This window comes from Monopterus albus, unplaced genomic scaffold, assembly GCF_001952655.1.
Source record: "Monopterus albus unplaced genomic scaffold, M_albus_1.0 scaffold16.1, whole genome shotgun sequence".
NCBI classification, from domain to species: domain Eukaryota; kingdom Metazoa; phylum Chordata; class Actinopteri; order Synbranchiformes; family Synbranchidae; genus Monopterus; species Monopterus albus.
In genome coordinates this window covers 3,010,009-3,028,271 of record NW_018127896.1, presented here as the reverse complement: position 1 = coordinate 3,028,271, position 18,263 = coordinate 3,010,009, and the positions used below count along the sequence as shown (strand labels likewise).

Below are 18,263 nucleotides of genomic sequence, written 5' to 3'. Positions count from 1 at the left end.
AAATGTCCTTTTTATAGGAGGCAATTTTTGTTTCTTTACTCTGCAAAGAAAACATTTTGAGAGCAAACTATTGGTACCGTTTTGAATGTCATATATAAACTGATTGAAATCTGAACTAATTTCATTTCAAACAAAAAAAGATTGAACACTTTTTGTTTGCCGTTTGTCCATTTTGGTTGCTCATCTACAACCTTTGCTCTTGGTGCACAGGGTTTTTGTTTGCAGAGCCTAATATAGAGGATTATTTCACCCAAATGTTTGTTTCTTTTTCATTTTCTTTTGAATGTGGGGTAAAATAATCCTCCATAAAGTCTTTGGTTGCAGATCGATGCAGGTCAAAATCTTTTGGTTGTGTGTCTGATTACAATAGGGAGGGAAGGGTGAGGTGTAATTTATTCAGGTTCCTGGGACTGACATGTGCTGAAATCGTGTCAGGTGGGCTCATATGGAATAACACAGTTACTCTGTAGTTGGAAAGCTGCAGAAGTGAATTGCACTCAAATAAAAAACTGGAGGCTCTTTTCCTTGTAATTGTGACAAAGTCATAATTACTACCATGTTTGATATGTACTGTAAATCACAGTTCCCATACACAGTACATTTAATCACAGTTACAGACAGAACACAGTAGAAATATTCATTTGGCAAATCACCGATGATCAGGGCAGGGACAGGTTTGATCTGTTGTTTCTACTGATGGTTTCTGAGATGTATTCTATTGCTTGTGCTCTTTCTGAGCCCACTCTACACCATATCCTGTTCACTCGGAAAACGTGCCAATATGTTAGACTATACATGAACAGTATGTGCATATATGTTCAGAAATACAACAAAAATGTATTTACATATTTGATTGTGGCCAGTTTTCAAAACGTTATGCACAAACATCTGCCTCCCCATTCGACTGTTTGAAAACCTCTCATATAAATGAATATATATGCACATGTGTTTTAAATCTGTGTACCTCGGTATTCACTATTCACAGTAAGGATACAGTATAACACTGCAAGGAAAAAGCCACCCTCACATAGTGTCTCACACTCAGGGGTTATCTGTCAGTACCCATTAGGATTTAACTTTATGGTGCATCCAATTTTCCATTTCATATTCAACTAGTGAGGCCTTTTGAGCAGAAAGAAGGATCTACAGTAACTATCAACCATGGAAATATGAAAAGAACGCGATTAAAAATGACAAAATATACCGAGACAAAGTATTGTTGGGAGGACTCCCTTCCAACTCGTAGTTGCCTGAACGGGTAAGTCTGCTGCCATGTGACTTGTTGACAGTACACTATTATTACCATCTATTGTTTTATAACCAGAGCAGCTTCTCAATCCCGTACTTTCACAGTCACCTCACCAACCCACAACCCGAAGTCCACTTATGCATCAGATAAACGTTTAAAAAATAACTACAAAACTAATTAAAAAGACTCAGAACTGGGTTATTAATAATAAAAAAATAAAAGCACAAGGAGAATTTGGTGTCATTGCTATTGTTTTGCTTTGATTGTCTTGTGTTTGGCTTTAAAGTCAGGATTTGGCGAGTTGAGGCTAGAGAGGAAGGGGTTAAGAGAAGTCCCACACAGCCTCGGGAGTGTCCGCGGCTGGTGATGGAGCGTGGCAGGACGGGGTAGGGGCGCAGGATATTGGAGGGTCCTCGGGGCTGGTGAGGGGCACTGCTGGGTACATGAGGCTGAGGAAGGAGTCTCTGGTGTGCCTCTTTACCTGTCAGAACAGCACAACTCAGTGTGGTTTCACAAAAACATAATTTTAGACATATTGGCTAATAGAACTCCACTTAGAAACCCACCTGCTTGAAGAAGGCATGGGTCAAGAGTGCAGATGCTGATGGTCTATAGAGGAGAAAAGTAGGACAACACAAATGCTGCATTTTCATTAAGGTGGATGAGTTTGTACTGTATGGGAATACAATCATCTGATGCACTGTTAAATAAAGGTGACTGTTGCAGAAATGTAATGACCTGTGTTCAGGCTGCTGCTGCAGACACAGCTGGACCAGGTTGTGCAGGGTAGCTGAATGGTTTTTAGGTCCGGGGCTCTGAGGTCTGTCGGTGGGAGGAACGGTGGCACTGTGTGTCAGGCTTCCAGTGGCCACACTCTCCCCGATGCCAGAGTCGACCCCAGACCGTGACACTTTCAGACCTCCCAGCTCACCCAGTGGGAAAGGGACCACATCCATCAGGCAGCAGTGAGAGCCCCGCAGCTTCTGGAGCAACATCTGGATAGCAAGATTCAAACAGTGGAAATTTAATAAAACAACCCTTTAATGCTAAATCTTTACATATTCTTGTAAGGCAGTTTGAATTGAAGCTTTTCATTACCTGAGTAGGTGGCATGTCCTGGAAAGGTACTCTGCCGCTAACCAGCTCACAGGCCACAATGCCCAAACTGTAGATATCTGACTTGACTCCATAACCGTGCAGGTCCTGCTGAGGACAACACCATAGGGACAGGAGAGACAGAGTACATAGAATAAGGCTGAGAAAACACTCCAGCAGGATGCCCACTAGTCTCTGGCTTAAGCTAAAGAGTCTGAACCTGTCGCAGTAGTTCAGGGCTGAGCCACGGCAGCAGAGCAGGGCTGTGATGGGGCATGTCAAACACCACCCTCATCCTCTTCCCATCACGCATCATACTGTAAACACTGTGCAGCCCTGAGAGGTAGACGTGCCCCTCCCCTGACAGCAGGATATGACTGGCCTTCACCCCACTGATAGGGGAGGAATGGAAAACAAAGACATTCAAATACAAATATTTTTTATCCTTCATTCCTCTTATAGCATTGACTGTCTCCCACTGACCGGTGAACATAGCCCATCCGATGTAGGTATTCCAATGCTTTCAGCACACCATACAGCAGGTATGCTATCAGGGATTCACTCATCCCATCTGGGAAATATGTCCTCAGCAAGGTGTCTGCAGAGCCTGCAGGCAAGAGAGCAGAGGGCAGAAAAGCAGCAGTGATTTATGGTACGTCTTCAAATATCTTGTTTAATCTGAGCAACAGTCCAAAACTCAAAGATATGCAGTCACTATCAAGTATGACAAAGAAAAGTATCAACTCCTCACACTAATCAGCTCTTATTGAATTAGATGGATTTTAAGAACAAAGCAACTTTATTAAGGTGTGGTAGTAGCTGACCATAGCCCATGAGCGGTGTGAGGACCCACAGCTGGCAGCAGGAGCTAAAGACCAGGCGAGAGGTCAGCAGATTGGGGTGACGAAAAAGCCTGGACAGCAGAACCTCATTCTGGGGATTGAAGCACAATCAGACTTCATCACACTCGAGGCTTTTTGAACTGCACATGCTCAGAAAAAATATCCTTTACATAAATTGCTGTTTCTGGACAGCAGCTCACCATGAGCTGCAGCAGCTCCTCCTCTGTGCACTCGTCCAGGTTGGTTTGTTTGACAGCCACCAGCTGGCCGGTAGGGATGTGCCGTGCCATGTTCACCTGGCTCAGGTTATTGAAACCCCTCCCTGTAACACATTCAGTTGACCTAAAGTGAAATGTTTAAATGTTGTTTCGAAAGGTTTAAAATGGAGATTAGGTACAACATCAGTAAGCTTCCGTTTCTGCTGAAATTGTCTGACTCAAGTGTATGCTGCGATGCTCTCACCCAGCTCAGACAGCAGCCGGTAGTGGGATGGCTCGGCCGACAGTCCTGTGATGTCGTCGCCACCTGCTGGCCCTTGCAGAGTGTATTCAGAACCATCACAGCTCTGCAGGGATGCACACATCCACAGACCACAACTGAAGGATTTAATGAAAAGGCAAAACTGCAGCATGCAACATACCAGAATCATATTAAATATGCTTTGTTGCTGGTTTGGAGCACCATCAGCTGAATTTGTGAGTTGGCAGGATGGAAGTGCACTAGGTTTCAACACAAAAAAACAGGGTAAGGACAAAAAAATCTCTACCTGAAACAATGACTGTTCAGTCACTTCTTATTAACAAGGATAGAGAGCCTTTTCAGCTACTATACATCATAGTCATTTATGATTATTGTAAAATATTTCACTTACTGTCCCTTTAGTAATGCTTCTTATATACACTAATGACCAATCTACCTTGACTTAACTAGCTTTCCAGAGACATCTCCTGCCACAAAAGGGCTAAACTCTGCAGAGGTCACTAGGTTAAAGAACTGCTGCTGTGGTGAGGTCATGTGTGAGGGGACAATGACCACCAGGGGGCGGTACAGTGACAGCAAAATGAGCAAAGGGGGGTTGATGCTTGCTGTTTTACTGATGCAGACACAGAGAGAGTGGCTCTTGCTGAATGAGTTTTATTAGTTTTAGCCTTCATACCTTAAGTAATTCTTAATAATTGCTAAATATACAGGGCAGTGAGAATGATTATAGTTATAAATATCATAGAATAGCCAGTTTCTCTAGTGAGATCATGAAAATTGTTATTATATTTATAAGGATTTTAGACATGAAGATCAGTTTCAGGTTAAAATCTTGCCTGCAGAAATAGTCGCATAATGTTTTCTTTGGCTCAGCGTTATGACTTCAGCTTGGGATGTCAAATTCATTACAAAAAGCCTCTGTTATAAAATGAGAATTTGCGAGACATGGGGATTCACCAGACATAATGGGTCTAATAAGAAGAAAAAAAAGAGTATGGCATTGGATTATGGGAATTATGTAGTATGCAGTGTTTTTGGGCTGTTACCCTTATTAAAGGCTTAAAGTTAGGATATCTTGGCCTCAGTTGCACCAGTGTGGATCACTCTTATTTTAACCAGTTTCTTGTGAGTTCCCAAAGTTTCAGGAAGTGCAATCCTAATTAAGTGGATTGCCAGTTTAGGCATTACCCAATAGATTTAACATCTGAAATGTTATTCCAATAGTCACTGACTTTAAAATGGGGTAAACAGCTCCAGCGACATGATAAATGGATAATGGTGACAGGATGAAGAGGTTCAGCGGCATAGAAGATGAATGAATGAAGAGGTTCAGTGTGACACCTGTCTCCATGCTGACAGTTTCTTGGCTACTGACCAGGAACTGGTGGCTGGTGTCCTCATAGCACTCCTCTATGTCCATGGGCTGGACCTGAGTGTGGGAGATGCAGGAACAGTCCTGGTGAAGGGGGAGGAGCACAGGTGAGACATGCCTGACAGGACAAGGAGGAGTATAGAGGAAACATGGAGCTTGGAGTGCAAGTTTTAAGTGATACACTGCCTCAGGGAGGGCGAAGAGGTCAGAGATGAGATGAGACAGAGAAGCAAGCGTTGGGAAATATGGGCTATGAAGGCACTCAGGGCATTTTATTGAAAGTGGTGAGGGGAAAAGCAATTAGAATGATGATAATAGGCAACAAAGAGACAGGTGACTGACTGATGTGTCCCAACAGAGCAAGATAAGAGCTGCATACATAATTAGATTTTCCCATTTTATATATAAATGGTGCACAGATTGTCAATATTACTATCTGATATTTTCCAGTCTACATTAGCTCATATTAAATATGTAAATTCAGATTCAGACAAATATTTAGCTGCTAACTCAAACAAACATAATCAAACATATTTCTCTCATTGCTTTGATATTAGCTAATCTCTAATAAATATTGGTGCATCCTTATCCTAATTTTTACACTTAAAGAGGCTGACTGGCTGTTACCATATCCCACTTGAGGCATCACCAAGAGCCAACTGATTCATGACTATACATCTGTTAGGTCACAACTCATCGACATGCACGGAGGCATAGAGAAAAACTCATGTAGCGTGATATTCTTACCAAGAAAGACATGGAGTCCTTTTGGCGGAGGTAAAATCGCGGGCTTTGGCATTCATCCGCTCACAGGCTGCAGGAGACCGACCGCGATGGAGGGAGACAAGGGGAAGAAGCGCAGCAGTGTAATATGAGACAAACGAAGGATCCCCTCACTATACTAGAAAGCCTGCATTCATTCAACACCAGCCATTCACCCACCAGCCTGTCGCTTACCTGGCTGCATCAGCTGATCTCAGAGATCTGAGGAAATGATGGGGAATTCACCAATGGAGATCCCCGACCAGTCGAGTCCGTGCAGGTGTTGACATGAGAACAAAAACTGTGGTGAAGCCTAGAAAACAATAGTTGTTACAGGACTACACATTCCCGATGAATTAACATTTTTTCCACACAATTTCTTTTTGTTTTGGGTGTCAGGGCGTAGTAGCTTAATAAGGCTTCATTTGTTGATTACACGAATTGCAATAATGTCAAAATATAATTATCAAACTCAATTCCAGTCAAGGTTAAAACAACCGCAGCCATTTTAGTTCAATCAGGGGTCGACTATTATTCGAACCGACGGTTAATTAATCTGACTTTTGGCAAACATATAGGGTAACTGATTTGTTTTAGGTAACGTTGTTTTATTACACGTTGAGTTATTTCATGTGTGAAGACAGAAAAACGACAACACAAATGCTGCACAAAACAATAATAGGCATAATGTAGGTCAGCCGTTTCCCAGATGAGCTTACTAATGTCAATATAGTGCATGGGTCAAGCTTAAATGGCGTAAACTTAGTTTTTTAGAAGGGGGTCTTATATCGATTGTATTTATCTGAAATTCCCCCTTTTGAAAAGAAGCGGCTTACCTTCTCCGTTCGACAGAGGTTCTAGCGATTCGACGTAAACAAGTTAAAATACAAAGGAAAGACTGATATCCTAAACGACGTTTTGTTAATAAAGCTCATATTGGTTTACTTTGTGTCAAAGGTACACGGGGTCTGCCAAAAGAAACGCGCTTGACATTATCAAACCGCACAATATCAAATACAGAAAATGTTATATTTTGACAGGGGTTTTAATTTGACGCTTAATAAAGACGTCATCGAGTTTACTGTCGCACACTAGTGATTGGTGCAGCTGATGGCCACCTCCTTTCCTTCCCCTCCATTGTTTGAGGTTTTAGTGAAGGGTTTGACAGATACCGCATGTAGCTCTGGAGTTGCTCATACTATGGATTATTGTCGATGTAGGGTAAGTTTTGATAAATTAATCACATTGTTCAGTTTTTGTGGTGCTGTGTTGCTCACCGCGTGAGAGATATGCTCCCAGTTTGAGCTCGTGATTTTGTTTGGCCAGCGTCATTCAAAGCAACAGTGAAGCTGTCATCCTCGTCAAGGAAAACGTTAGCTAATGCTCATGTTGTTGCACACAGTGTTAGGTTAAATTGAAGGAGGTTTTATTAAATGAATAAAAGCTAACTCCCCTTCAGACCTCTAGGTATAAACGTTAGATGTCCCGGAGAAAACATTGGTAACGTTAGCTAACCCAGTGTGTTTAGCAAGGCATCATTATCACCTTCATTCATACGTTTAGAAATAATAAAGAATTGTAATGCTGTGAGCTCTTACCTTGGATATATATATATATTTTTTTTACATATGTTCTAAGCAGCCAAGAAGCAGGATGGAAGATGGTTGCAGGAGTTACATGCAGCCAATTTCTGTAACTGTTGAATTTGAACCATATAACTGGTGGTTTGCAGACCAGACATTACTTTAAGATTAAGGTTTTTCAAACTGTGTGGGCTAAACATTTTTCTCGTATTAGATAGAGGGCACATAGGGGATAGTGATGTTAGCTGCCAGTCTGATCACATGTTGTATGTGATAGGAGCATTAAATTGTATAGTTTTCTTCATTTGGCCAAGCAAAACAAAGAATGCCTGCTGATCCAGTCAGAGATTTTTTGTTATGCAGTTGAAGTCTCTGGTCCGTTCATTGTCACATGAAGTAAGTCCCCAGGCTCTGTCCCTTTTTTAGATCTAAGGTGGTGTATGAAGGCCACGATATGCTAACCCCTGGACACAGGAATAAAGCTTAACCTCTCACACTAAGGTGGCATATTTGAAACGTATTAAAGCTCCAAACACTGCTTGAGGTTTTATGACAGAGATATTTACTCAGTAATTGACTACCATGAACCTGCGAACAGAGTTCCCTGCAGACCTCCCTCTTTCATGTTATTAATTCAGGATAAGACCCCAAACCTCCCAAATAACAACAACCTGCAGTTATAGTGGCGGCTACCTTCTTAAACCCTCAGATGTTACTGTACTGAGAAATCTTTATAAACCAGTATACTCTGGCTCTTTGAGGAAGTGTTACATTTTGTCTGAAATCCAATACCAGCCGTGACACTGGCCACTTAAGACCATATTTGTTTTGCACAGTATTTAGTTGACATAAGATGTTAGAATAGGAAATTTAAAAGATAGTATATATTATGTAATAAGTAAACAGCTGGATATTTTGTATAAAATATTTTTTGATATAACTGTCTAAAAATCATTTTAGCAGTTCAGTATTGGTCTACTGTCAACCCTTTGAACTGTCATGTAAGTGCAGATGTTGTGATGAATCACAATTGGAGACAGAGAAGCAAGGCAAATAACTGGCAGCTGAAAAAATAAAAGCCAAAAGGGATTTCTTTCTCCACTTTGAACTCACATTAGACAGGAGATGAAGTCTGTAAAAAGCTGAAGTAAGCAGACGTTCTGGGACAGCTGTGTGTATAATGCTGCTGCTCTCTGAGTTACTTTTAGGGCTACAGACTCGCTACTGTGCTTAGCATTTTACGTCTTTACAATGTGCAGTAATTACTCACCAACATTAAGTGGCGGTTTCCAGACTATGGTCAGAATTTTCTCCAGCATCTGTAAACTGAAGGAAGTTGTGTGTGTAGTCATTAATGGACACCATAAGTATCCCTTTAATTTATTTTACCTGGCCGTGTCATTTGAGTGTTTTTGGGTGTCAAGGAGTCAAAGAGGTACAGTTTTTTAAAATGTAATTATTTTAACCAACAAGAAGACTGTGCTGCATCATAAGAAAGAAGCCTTCTGATTATGACAATGTTACTCATGAGATGACTCACTGGCACTTGGATGACATCAGCACTGGTATTTGAACACAAGGAAAAGAAGAAGTGATATCTGAAGCATGGTGCTTGGATGAATATAAATGGATGCAGAATTGCTTTACCCACCTCATACTAATGATTAATACATGCAGCATTATACGCATAGAGTTGCTCCATATGCCTATAGCAATTCAGCATTCAGTCAATACTGGTGTCCTTAATGGGTTGGTCCAGTGTATCTGCCAGGCCTCTTAATGGTAAACATCACATTTAGGCTGTACTGTTGCATGCATCCCAGTAATCTCCTTTATGGAGCAAACCCAAGGACTCTCGTTCCACAGGCGTACTTGCTGATACACACCCACCCATATGTTTATCTACATGCACAGGCCAAATCAAGGTTAATAATTTGTTAATGAGGTTATCCTATATCGTATTAGGCAGGGGATGTTAAATGAAATATGCCGTGTAGTTGCATTATGGGAACAGGATTTGGGGTGTATCTCTACCTCTGCTGCTTCTATTACAAGCCCACCAACTTCATAGAAGTGTAATTCTAATTTCATAGAAAATGTTACTGTGTTACTTAGATTCCTTTTTTTTTTTGATGGCACCTGTTAATTCCTGGTTTTCATGTTTGAAGCAGCTGCAGCTTATTTGGCATAAATGTGAAGTCACTCATTATGCATGCCAGACTAATAAAAGACAGACTTTGTGGTTGGCACCAAAGACAAAGACTAAATGCCTTTCCTTTTCCCAATATTCTACTGGGAATCTGTCTCTCTAAGAGAGCACATCCTGTCTCATTCCTCCAGTCATCCCTTTAAGGCCTGGAACAGTCCCTGCAGAGATGTAACAGGATGTGGGAGGACTCTGACTCAACCTCAGCAGGCCCCCATAAAACAGTATTTGGCACATAAGAAAGAAATGTAAATGTGTCAGATTTGCATTATAGTTTGCGCTTGTGGCTATATTTTGTCCCGTGAATTGTCACTAAATGACCTAACGTGAAAACTCCCCTTCTCAGATGGGAAATAGTAGAAATCCTTTAGCTTCTTGAGATTTTAAGGATTAACTGAAATCTGAAATCCTAAACTAGATGCCAGAAAATTAGCAGTTAAAGTGTCCAACAGCAATCAATTATCCTCTGCAGTCTGCCTCACCACCAACTTTGCAAATTAAGTGAAACATTTATCATCTCTAATTTGTCTTACAAACGTGAGTTAAGTCAACTTGACGTTTGACACCTAACAGCAACGCTCTTTTGTTGCAGGTAAAGGTGCGCATGGGCACCACCCGTCAGCCCAGGAACAGGATGTGATGTCACAGCGATAGCAGCTTTCATTTTCCAATCCAGCTTTGTGTTTGCGAGTGGGGAGACCCCCGCTCCAAAGACAGGATATGTTTGAAGTCAAACCCCGGGCGGTGGAGAAGAAGGAGTCGAGCACTGAGACGGGTAGGGGGCTTGAGCTGTGTTATCTATTAAAATTGTATTGATACTGCAGTATTATCAATGAGATAGCAGCTGGTAGCTTTGAGTACATTTGAGGCCAGTGTCATGCTCCCTAGAAGAACAGTATGCTCTGTCTAATGACTAACTATAGCCAGAAACCTTGCAAGTCTAGAAGATGCTCAGTTAACCAATAGTGAATTCATTGCTGGGCCCTAAATGTTACCTCCAGATGAGGGCCTGGGCAGCAGCGGGAGGCATGGCGGCTCCGGCTCAGTGGGCTCTGGCTCAGCTGGCTCCATCTACCTGTCAGACAGCCAGGACTGGGTGGTTTCCCCGAGCTGCTCACCAGATGAAGGCCCCGGCCAGCTCAACGCCATCTCCACCATGCTGGCAGAGGAGACTTTCCGCTACATGAGTAAGTGTGTGCATTTCATAAAACTTGGGGTCAGGATGACAATGGCCACTATACATTTCTGTGTAGCTTTGTTTTCTGCCCCTTGCCAACTGTCTTTTGATTGGTCAGGCTTGTGACAACACCACTGAGCAGAGGTGTGTTGGTGTATCTCTGTGCATTAATGATGGGTTCATTTTATGCAACGTACATCCTCGTCAGTTAAAATCACAGGGATTTACCATTGACATTATCTGGCACAGGGTTGTCATCCTGTCTGTCTGTTTCTGCCTGTGTATGCTGTGCAGCTCTGACACAGTGTGTGTGAAAAGGCAGTGAGGTCCAGCCAGAGTAAGTGTAGCTGAATGCAAGCGTCAGCCCGAGTCACGGGATACATGTTGGCATGGGAGGAGGGTGTTCAGAGTGGAGAGACAGAGGATGAAGGGTGGACAGTAAATAGATCAAGGAACATGCAGTTTTTAAACATCCAGAATGAGGAGGCTTATGATAAGTTTGCTATAGAAGGTGAGCAGAGTTGTTGGTGTGGTGCTTGGTGTGTGTGTGTGTGTGTGTGTGCGCGTGGAGACGTGTTTTCCCTGTTACGTGGGGACTTCTTCCCGACTCCATACCAACTCATGAGGACCCATTTCACGGTGAGGACCTAAATTGAGGTCCCCATGGGCAAGAAATTGAATTTTAGGGTGGCAGCATGGTTTAGGGTTAGGGTTAGGCAACTAGTGGTTCTGGTTAAGGTTAGTCTACAGGAAATGCTTGTAAGTCAATGTAAAGTCCCCATGGACTACGAAACATAAACTGTGTGTGTGTGTGTGTGTGTGTGTGAGTGTGAGTGTGAGTGACAGACAGACGTGAGGTAGGGTCACTTTAGAAGCAGCTTCAGTCATGTCTGCAAGGTCAGGTAGAACATGACCAGCTGGAGGGGAACATGTATACTGTATGCAGTATTTGTGTGTGTGTGCGTGTGTGTGTGTGTGTGTGTGTGTATTTTCAGCCGCGGAAAGAGGAAGGGAGCGACTCGGTGCTTGTGTATTTAAATTCAAACAAGTTGTGGTATGTGAACACAGTGTTGACAGTTTGATAGACTTCCTGTCTATGCAATTTTCTCACGCGTGCACAATTTGCAAGACATGTTTCTTTTGTGAGTTTGAGCCCCTTGTTGTTTCCATGACATTTCATTAACATATCTGTAGATGCAGAATACTTTTGGTTGCATGGTTTTGTGGAGTGTTAACTGCACATGTTAGAGAGAAGTAAGGGAATCTTAGTTTCATATTCTCGCCTGCTCCACTTCCGCAGTGTAAAAGCAGACATGGCCTATTAATGGGGCCTGACACACTTGCACAGGCTTGGCATGTTAATATGTGTATATTATATACACAGTGTTTCAGGTGTCTCTTTTTTTGTTTCAAAAATGCTGGAAATACACTCACCAACCACTTTATTGGGTATGCCTGTACAATTGTATGCACTTAAATGCAACACTTCCACCTTAACTTCTGTGTTTATGAAGTCTATATTTCTGTCCTCCCCAGCTACATACATGAGAGGGTCAGAATATTAGGAACACAATATTCAGTGTAGTCCAGTACAACACCACCTTTATCTATGGCCTCAATAATGAACATATAATTGAAATGATACATTTACGACAATTTCACCAACAACTGAAACATTTTGAGCTTCATAAACACAAATGTTAAGGAGGAAGTGTTGCACTGAAGTGCGCACAATTGTACAAGTGTACCTAATAAAGTGGCCAGTGAGAGTATTTGCTATTTTTATTGCAGAGCATAGAAGTATAGAATTTAAAGGATCAGGCCATAGTCGCCTCTAATGCTTTTAGTCAGGGAAACTGTAGATCTGATCTCATGGGTGTGTGTCCTGCTTCATAGTGTGTGTGCACTCCATGAATCAGTATGAAAGTTACATGGAATTTGTAGTTGTTCAATTTATTGTGGCCAGAGTTCAGTAAACACATCCCACTTTAGTGCATGATCATGTTTATGCAGTGAATTAAAATCTTTAGTTTCTACCAGTCTTTAGTCTGGTAGAGATCAAAACGGATTACGGATATACACGTTACTGCACCCAGCAGGTATAGGCATATTCGTGTAAGTGTGTGGAAGTGCACTTGGCGTTTAAGTGTACAGTACCGTCAGAGATTGTACTCTATCTGTCTGTGCAGAGGTTATTTTTAACTGCTGGTTGCTGGAGGAGAGTGCAACGTCCAGATCCAGAGGTCACTGTGGCTTCAGATGACTGAACAACAGCTCTCCTGCATTTAAACACCTGCTTCACTTCAGGCTGCTTATTACATTTAATCCTTGCTGAAATACACTTTATTAGGTACACCTTGCTGGTACTGGGTTGGTGTAAAGGGATGGACATGGTCAGCAGCAATACTCAGGTAGGCTGTGGCATTTAAACGGAGCTCCTTCGGTGCTAAGGGGCCAAAACCCATTTCACCACCACCATTAGCCTGAACCATTTAATACAAGACAGGGTGGATCCATGCTTTCATGTTGTTTACACCAAATTCTGATCCTACCGTCCTAATGTCGCAGCAGAAATCAAGACTCATTAGAGCAGCCAATGTTTTGTCTAATTTTGGTGGTGCCTTGCAAATTGTAGCCTCAGTTTCCTGTTCTTAGCTGACAGGAGTGGCACCCGGTGTGGTGTTCTGCTGCTGTAACCCATCCCCCCAGGTTTGATGTGTGGTGTGTTCAAAGATGCTCTTTGGCATACCTTGTTTGTAACAAGTGGTTATTTGAGTTACTGTTGCCTTTCTATCAGCTCAAATCAGTCTGGCCATCCTCCCCTGAGAAGGCATTTTGCCCAGAGAACTGCCACTCACTCGATATTTTCTCTTTTTCAGCCTACTCTCTGTAAACCCTAGAGATTGTTGTGTGTGAAAATTCTAGTAGGTCAGCCGTTTCTGAAATACTCAGACCAGACCATCTGGCACCAACAACCGCGTCACTTTCAAAGTCACTTAAATCACCTTTCTTCCCCATTCTGATGCTTGGTTTTCAGTAGATCGTCGTGACCATGTCTACATGCCTAAATGAACCGAGTTGCTGCCATGCAATTGGCTGATTACATATTTGCATTAACAAGCAGTTGAACAGGTGTAACTAATGCAGTGGTCGTTGAGTGTATATATCGATTCACTACAGACAAATTAAAGATGAAGTTTGTAGGGCCACTGTGGCTACATGTAGGTCGAGTCCAGAGTCTGTCCTCAGTCCGTGCAACTGTTTCAATGATTAGAGATGCCACTTTTCTTTAAACAGGTGGAAGAGGCAGCGCTGCAGTGCTGGTGAGACCCACTCAGGTGCCAAAAGTGGACCCAGCTAATTAACATGTAGATTCCCCGACTCTCAACAAACTAATGTATCTATATGAAGTTGATTTATTGAAGCTTCAGCTTTCACTCTCTGCTTCTTTCTGTCTCTGTGTTGCCTGTCTGTGCTTCTACCCCTTTTGAATTATTTTCCCTTCATTTCTTTCTCTTCTGTCTCTCACTAGCGTATCTTGCTTTGGAGCCCTCCTCTTATTCCCACCCCGGCTCTCAGAGCCTCTCCAAAGGTATCTTTTACTCCCTCTCTGCCTGTTCTACTCTCCCTCTTTTAGCTCTTTTAGCCCCCCCCCCACCACTTTTTGCATGTAGATGACAGCAGTCAAGAGATTTGTGTAGTATAGGTCAGCCTGTAGTACTGTAGTACCATATATAGTGTGTGTGTGTGTGGTCTTTTCATGTCTGCAGGGATTTTGTGGCTTACAATCAGACCACTAGCAACCACACTGCCACGTTGTGGAGCGCATAAATTACTATGCATAGCATCGGTTAATGACTGGCTGCTGATGCTATGTGCACATTCTGAGCTGCTCATGTTGCTTGTGGTCAGAGTATTTTATTAGGAAGTATGTAAACATAGCATGCTACACAATTGTGACCATTAGCGTGGAGTGATGTGGTGTTTTCATATTTAACTGTTTGTGTGCATACACATGCCACAATGTGCATAGTGGATTGCATGAGTGTGTTTGTTTGTTTATCTGTGTCCTGTAAGTAAAATTGTCTCTCTGGGCCAGTCCTCAGCGCTGATCGCGTGGAGCAGATGACCAAGACGTACAATGACATTGAAGTGGTTACACACCTTTTGGCTGAGGTAGGTGTTCCTTTAGTTGTAGCTGTTTGCTTTCTACTGAGAAACAGCACCTGAGCCTGGGTGTCCTGTGCTTCTGTTGGACAGCGGGACAGAGACTTGGAGCTGGCAGCTCGCATCGGTCAGTCACTTCTGCAGAGGAACCACCTGCTTCAAGAACGCAATGAAGCCATAGATGAGCAGCTAGCACAGGCCCTAGACCAGGTATATTAAACATTAAACTTGAGGAGTGTTCTTTAAATTTAAAATCTTGTTTCTCCTTTTCTTTAGAAATGACAGTAACAAAAAGGGGTGTTAAGTTTCTAAGTCAAATCTGATACAAGTATGAAGACCACCTACAATAAATACATTTAAAAAGAAACGGTTAAGCGGCTACATGCATGACACATACTGTATAAGGACATCTCAGAATAAATCTGCAGATATTGTAGTACATTTAAAGGATAAAGATGTATTGGCGTAATGTATAAAACCGTTGACCAGGTTCATCAGCTGCAACATGAACTCAGTAAGAAGGATGAGTTGCTGCGGATGGTGGCCAGCGTCTCAGAGGAGAGTGAGACCGACTCCAGTGTGTCCACCCCCCTGCGGCAGCCCCCGCCACTGGGGGGACCCACTGCCGCCACTGCACTCATCCAGCTGGAGGCTCTTCAGACCAAGCTGCAGGACCTGGAAGAGGAGAACCTGACTCTGAGGTCTGAGGTACGGGGTTCTCACAAATACAGGGTGGCTGGTTCAGCTGAGACGATGAATCGCTGGAACAGAAAATAATAGGAAGTGAAACGGGAAGCATTCAATTGTAGCCACAATTTGAGAAGTCAGTATAATCACTGCTACAGATGACAGAGGGTTGGCACATAAGATTATATTTTACACCGTGGGCCAATCAGGAAAATGGTGTTGGAGGTGCTAACTGGTTCTTCAACACTCCAGGCATGTCAGCTGAAGAGAGACACCATCACCTATGAGGAGAAAGAGCAGCAGCTGGTGAGCGACTGTGTCAAGGAGCTCCGTGAGTGAAATGCACACGCACACACGTTGCGTGCAATATAATTTGCAGAGGGCTCTTTTTAATTGTGGCCGGTGTGTTCCTAGGTGAGTCCAGCAGCCAGATGGTGTCTCTGACAGACGAACTGTCTCAGAAGAATGAGGAGCTGCTCAGACACCAGGAAGAAATCGCTCAGCTGCTCTCCCAGAACAGTACACATGATATATATATATATATATATATATATAATCATAACACAGGATTTCATACATAAGTACATTTTCTGCTATAAGACATGTTTAACAATTGGGTAGGCCTCTTACTGCAGGAGTGGAAACCATGATCTTTTTATAGAGCATAATGATCCAGGTATAAAGAAATAAATGGTGTCATACTGACCTGACATGATGTGTGGTTATCACAGATTAGTGTGTGCAACTGTGTTGTGCTTCTGTACAGCTGGCTCTGGAGAAAGAGGAGTTGAGGATCCACCTGCAGGCCTCCAAAGATGCTCAGAGACAGCTCACAGCAGAGGTGAGGTCTCATGCAATCACGAACCAAATTTATAATGATTTAATTATGTTTTAATTAGTACTTATGTTAAATTTGAAAATCCATTAATAGATGTAGCGATTTATTTTGTCAAGACATTTCAGCTGACAAACGATACATTTACAGTCTAAACTAATACATAAATAATTATTAAATCTCATCCTTTGCTTCTGTATTCAGTAGTTAAATAAGCAAAGTCATTTAAATAACCATGTCTTATATTAATGTGTGTGGGCACAGCTGAACGAGTTGGCGGAGAGAATGCCGAATGTGAAGAGATGCTCCATGAGTCACAGGAGGAGATCAAGGAACTTCGCAGTAAAAACACTCCCTCTGCTGGGATGCGAAGGCACCTTCCCTATGGCCTCTACCCCATGGTGAGAGAAACAATCTTACAGCAACAGATTCAATATACACTATTAAAACAAAGATAGACCATAGACCAAAGACAAAAAAACCAAACATTTGAGAATACAGAACCTTGGGAATTACAGATTTAGTTTACAGGTACAGTTCTTAAACGTTTTAGACATAAAGGATGCACACAATGATTTATACCGTCTGATAGTTTAATCCGAACAGATCAAGAGAGACTGTACAACTTGCAGATACATTTTATTCAGATTGCTATTATACCAGTGATTGAAAGCTTTTAGAGGACACCTTTAAGTGTGTGATGAATGTGTGTGTACAGGACTCCCTGGCAGCAGAGATTGAAGGCACCATGAGGAGAGAGCTGAGTGTAGATGAACAGACCGCCTTTCAGGACCAAAGGTTAGAAACTCAAGTGTCACCCCAGGATTTTTTTTCTTTTCTTTGTCTCTGAGACAACCTTCAGGTTGAAGAAGACGTGGAGTCAGGGAGAGACGGGACAGATATTTCCATTTTCTGCTGCTTTGCAACAATTAAATCCCACTGTTTAATAAGCTCTGGTTCCCTGCAGAATATCCCAGAAGCGAGTCTTCCAGACGGTCCGCTCTGTCAATGCTTCTCGGGCAGCTTTGGCCACTCCTCGTATCCCCGGCTCAGGACAGAGTTCACTAGTGATGACTGCACAGCCCTTCCACTCCACCCAGAGGTATGTTACAAAGAATGTTAACTTTCTGTCTTGTATTTTAACCTAATAATGAAGTGTTACCTCAATAAATGTGTCTGCAGAGAGGAGTCACGAATGGGTCAGCCTAGCTCTCCAGGAGGAAACGACCTCACCAGAGCCCTCCACCGCCTGTCGCTACGGCGACAGAACTTCCTGTCTGAGCGTCAGTTCTTCCAGGATGAGCGGGAGAAGAAGCTGCAAGCCCTGGCAGGAGTGGAGGCAGACGGAGAGGGCAGCAGCTGCAGCTCGCCAATGGGCAGTGTGCTGTCCTCATTCTCTAACCTGTCAGAGCTCTCCATCACCTCCGGTGTTTTTAAGACCTTCCTCCCTGAGAAGCTTCAGATTGTCAAGCCCATGGAAGGTAACGTGTTAGCTACATGATCTGATGTGTACAGTAGACTGTTAAGTTAAAAAGGAGAAAGTAATGTATATTAGCTAGGATATGACATAACAGATTAGCTATCTGATTTTGATTTAAGCTAATGTTATTAGCCTCATGTTTTTGACTTGTAGTCTACTGTGCTAATTTTGTTGAATGCTGTTCAATAATAAAGTTAATCCTCAAAAATACATTTTGCCTAATAATTGTGCACACAGTGTATAACATTGTGACATTGCTTGTTCAGGCTCACTGACGCTCCACCACTGGCAGCAGCTGGCCCCGGCACATCTGGCCACCCACCCGGGC

The 18,263-nt window shown here is 42.6% G+C and overlaps 2 protein-coding genes across 4 annotated transcripts in view; one reads left to right on the top strand and one right to left on the bottom strand.

Annotated features, from left to right (window-relative positions):
* Positions 1-79: 79 nt before the first annotated feature.
* On the bottom strand, positions 80-6,850 carry stradb (STE20 related adaptor beta). 3 transcript variants are annotated; one of them, XM_020591921.1, is made up of 13 exons: positions 6,637-6,850; positions 5,996-6,113; positions 5,786-5,852; positions 5,042-5,122; positions 3,649-3,751; positions 3,387-3,508; positions 3,169-3,277; positions 2,828-2,951; positions 2,565-2,736; positions 2,348-2,455; positions 1,988-2,244; positions 1,816-1,858; positions 83-1,730 (listed from the first exon to the last, which is right to left on the bottom strand). In XM_020591921.1, the coding sequence occupies exons 3-13, from the start codon at positions 5,795-5,797 to the stop codon at positions 1,572-1,574; spliced, it is 1,290 nt and encodes a 429-aa protein (XP_020447577.1). In that variant the 5' UTR covers positions 5,798-5,852; positions 5,996-6,113; positions 6,637-6,850; the 3' UTR covers positions 83-1,571. The 3 variants fall into 3 exon arrangements, with proteins under 3 accessions (XP_020447580.1, XP_020447577.1, XP_020447579.1); XM_020591923.1 differs by having other exon boundaries at positions 87-1,730; positions 2,348-2,452; positions 6,637-6,849; XM_020591924.1 differs by lacking the exons at positions 5,996-6,113; positions 6,637-6,850 and having other exon boundaries at positions 80-1,730; positions 3,649-3,782.
* A 32-nt stretch (positions 6,851-6,882) lies between these two features.
* The window catches only part of trak2 (trafficking protein, kinesin binding 2), a 14,786-nt gene continuing 3,405 nt past the window's right edge, over positions 6,883-18,263 (top strand). Inside the window, exons 1-15 of the mRNA XM_020592129.1 lie at positions 6,883-7,021; positions 10,182-10,364; positions 10,591-10,776; positions 14,299-14,358; positions 14,866-14,942; positions 15,027-15,143; positions 15,423-15,641; positions 15,873-15,951; positions 16,035-16,139; positions 16,342-16,461; positions 16,720-16,856; positions 17,174-17,253; positions 17,423-17,557; positions 17,638-17,936; positions 18,202-18,239. Coding sequence (XP_020447785.1) covers positions 10,310-10,364; positions 10,591-10,776; positions 14,299-14,358; positions 14,866-14,942; positions 15,027-15,143; positions 15,423-15,641; positions 15,873-15,951; positions 16,035-16,139; positions 16,342-16,461; positions 16,720-16,856; positions 17,174-17,253; positions 17,423-17,557; positions 17,638-17,936; positions 18,202-18,239 — 1,707 coding nt within the window. The 5' untranslated portion in view covers positions 6,883-7,021; positions 10,182-10,309. The remainder of the gene's footprint in view (positions 7,022-10,181; positions 10,365-10,590; positions 10,777-14,298; positions 14,359-14,865; positions 14,943-15,026; positions 15,144-15,422; positions 15,642-15,872; positions 15,952-16,034; positions 16,140-16,341; positions 16,462-16,719; positions 16,857-17,173; positions 17,254-17,422; positions 17,558-17,637; positions 17,937-18,201; positions 18,240-18,263) is intronic.

Excerpts from the sequence above, each read along its gene's own strand:
- stradb (XM_020591921.1), bottom strand. Across the intron at positions 2,952-3,168 it reads CACACCGCTCATGGGCTATG|GCTCTGCAGACACCTTGCTG; the intron begins GTCAGCTACTAC and ends TCTTGCCTGCAG. Across the intron at positions 1,731-1,815 it reads CCCATGCCTTCTTCAAGCAG|GTAAAGAGGCACACCAGAGA; the intron begins GTGGGTTTCTAA and ends CTGTTCTGACAG.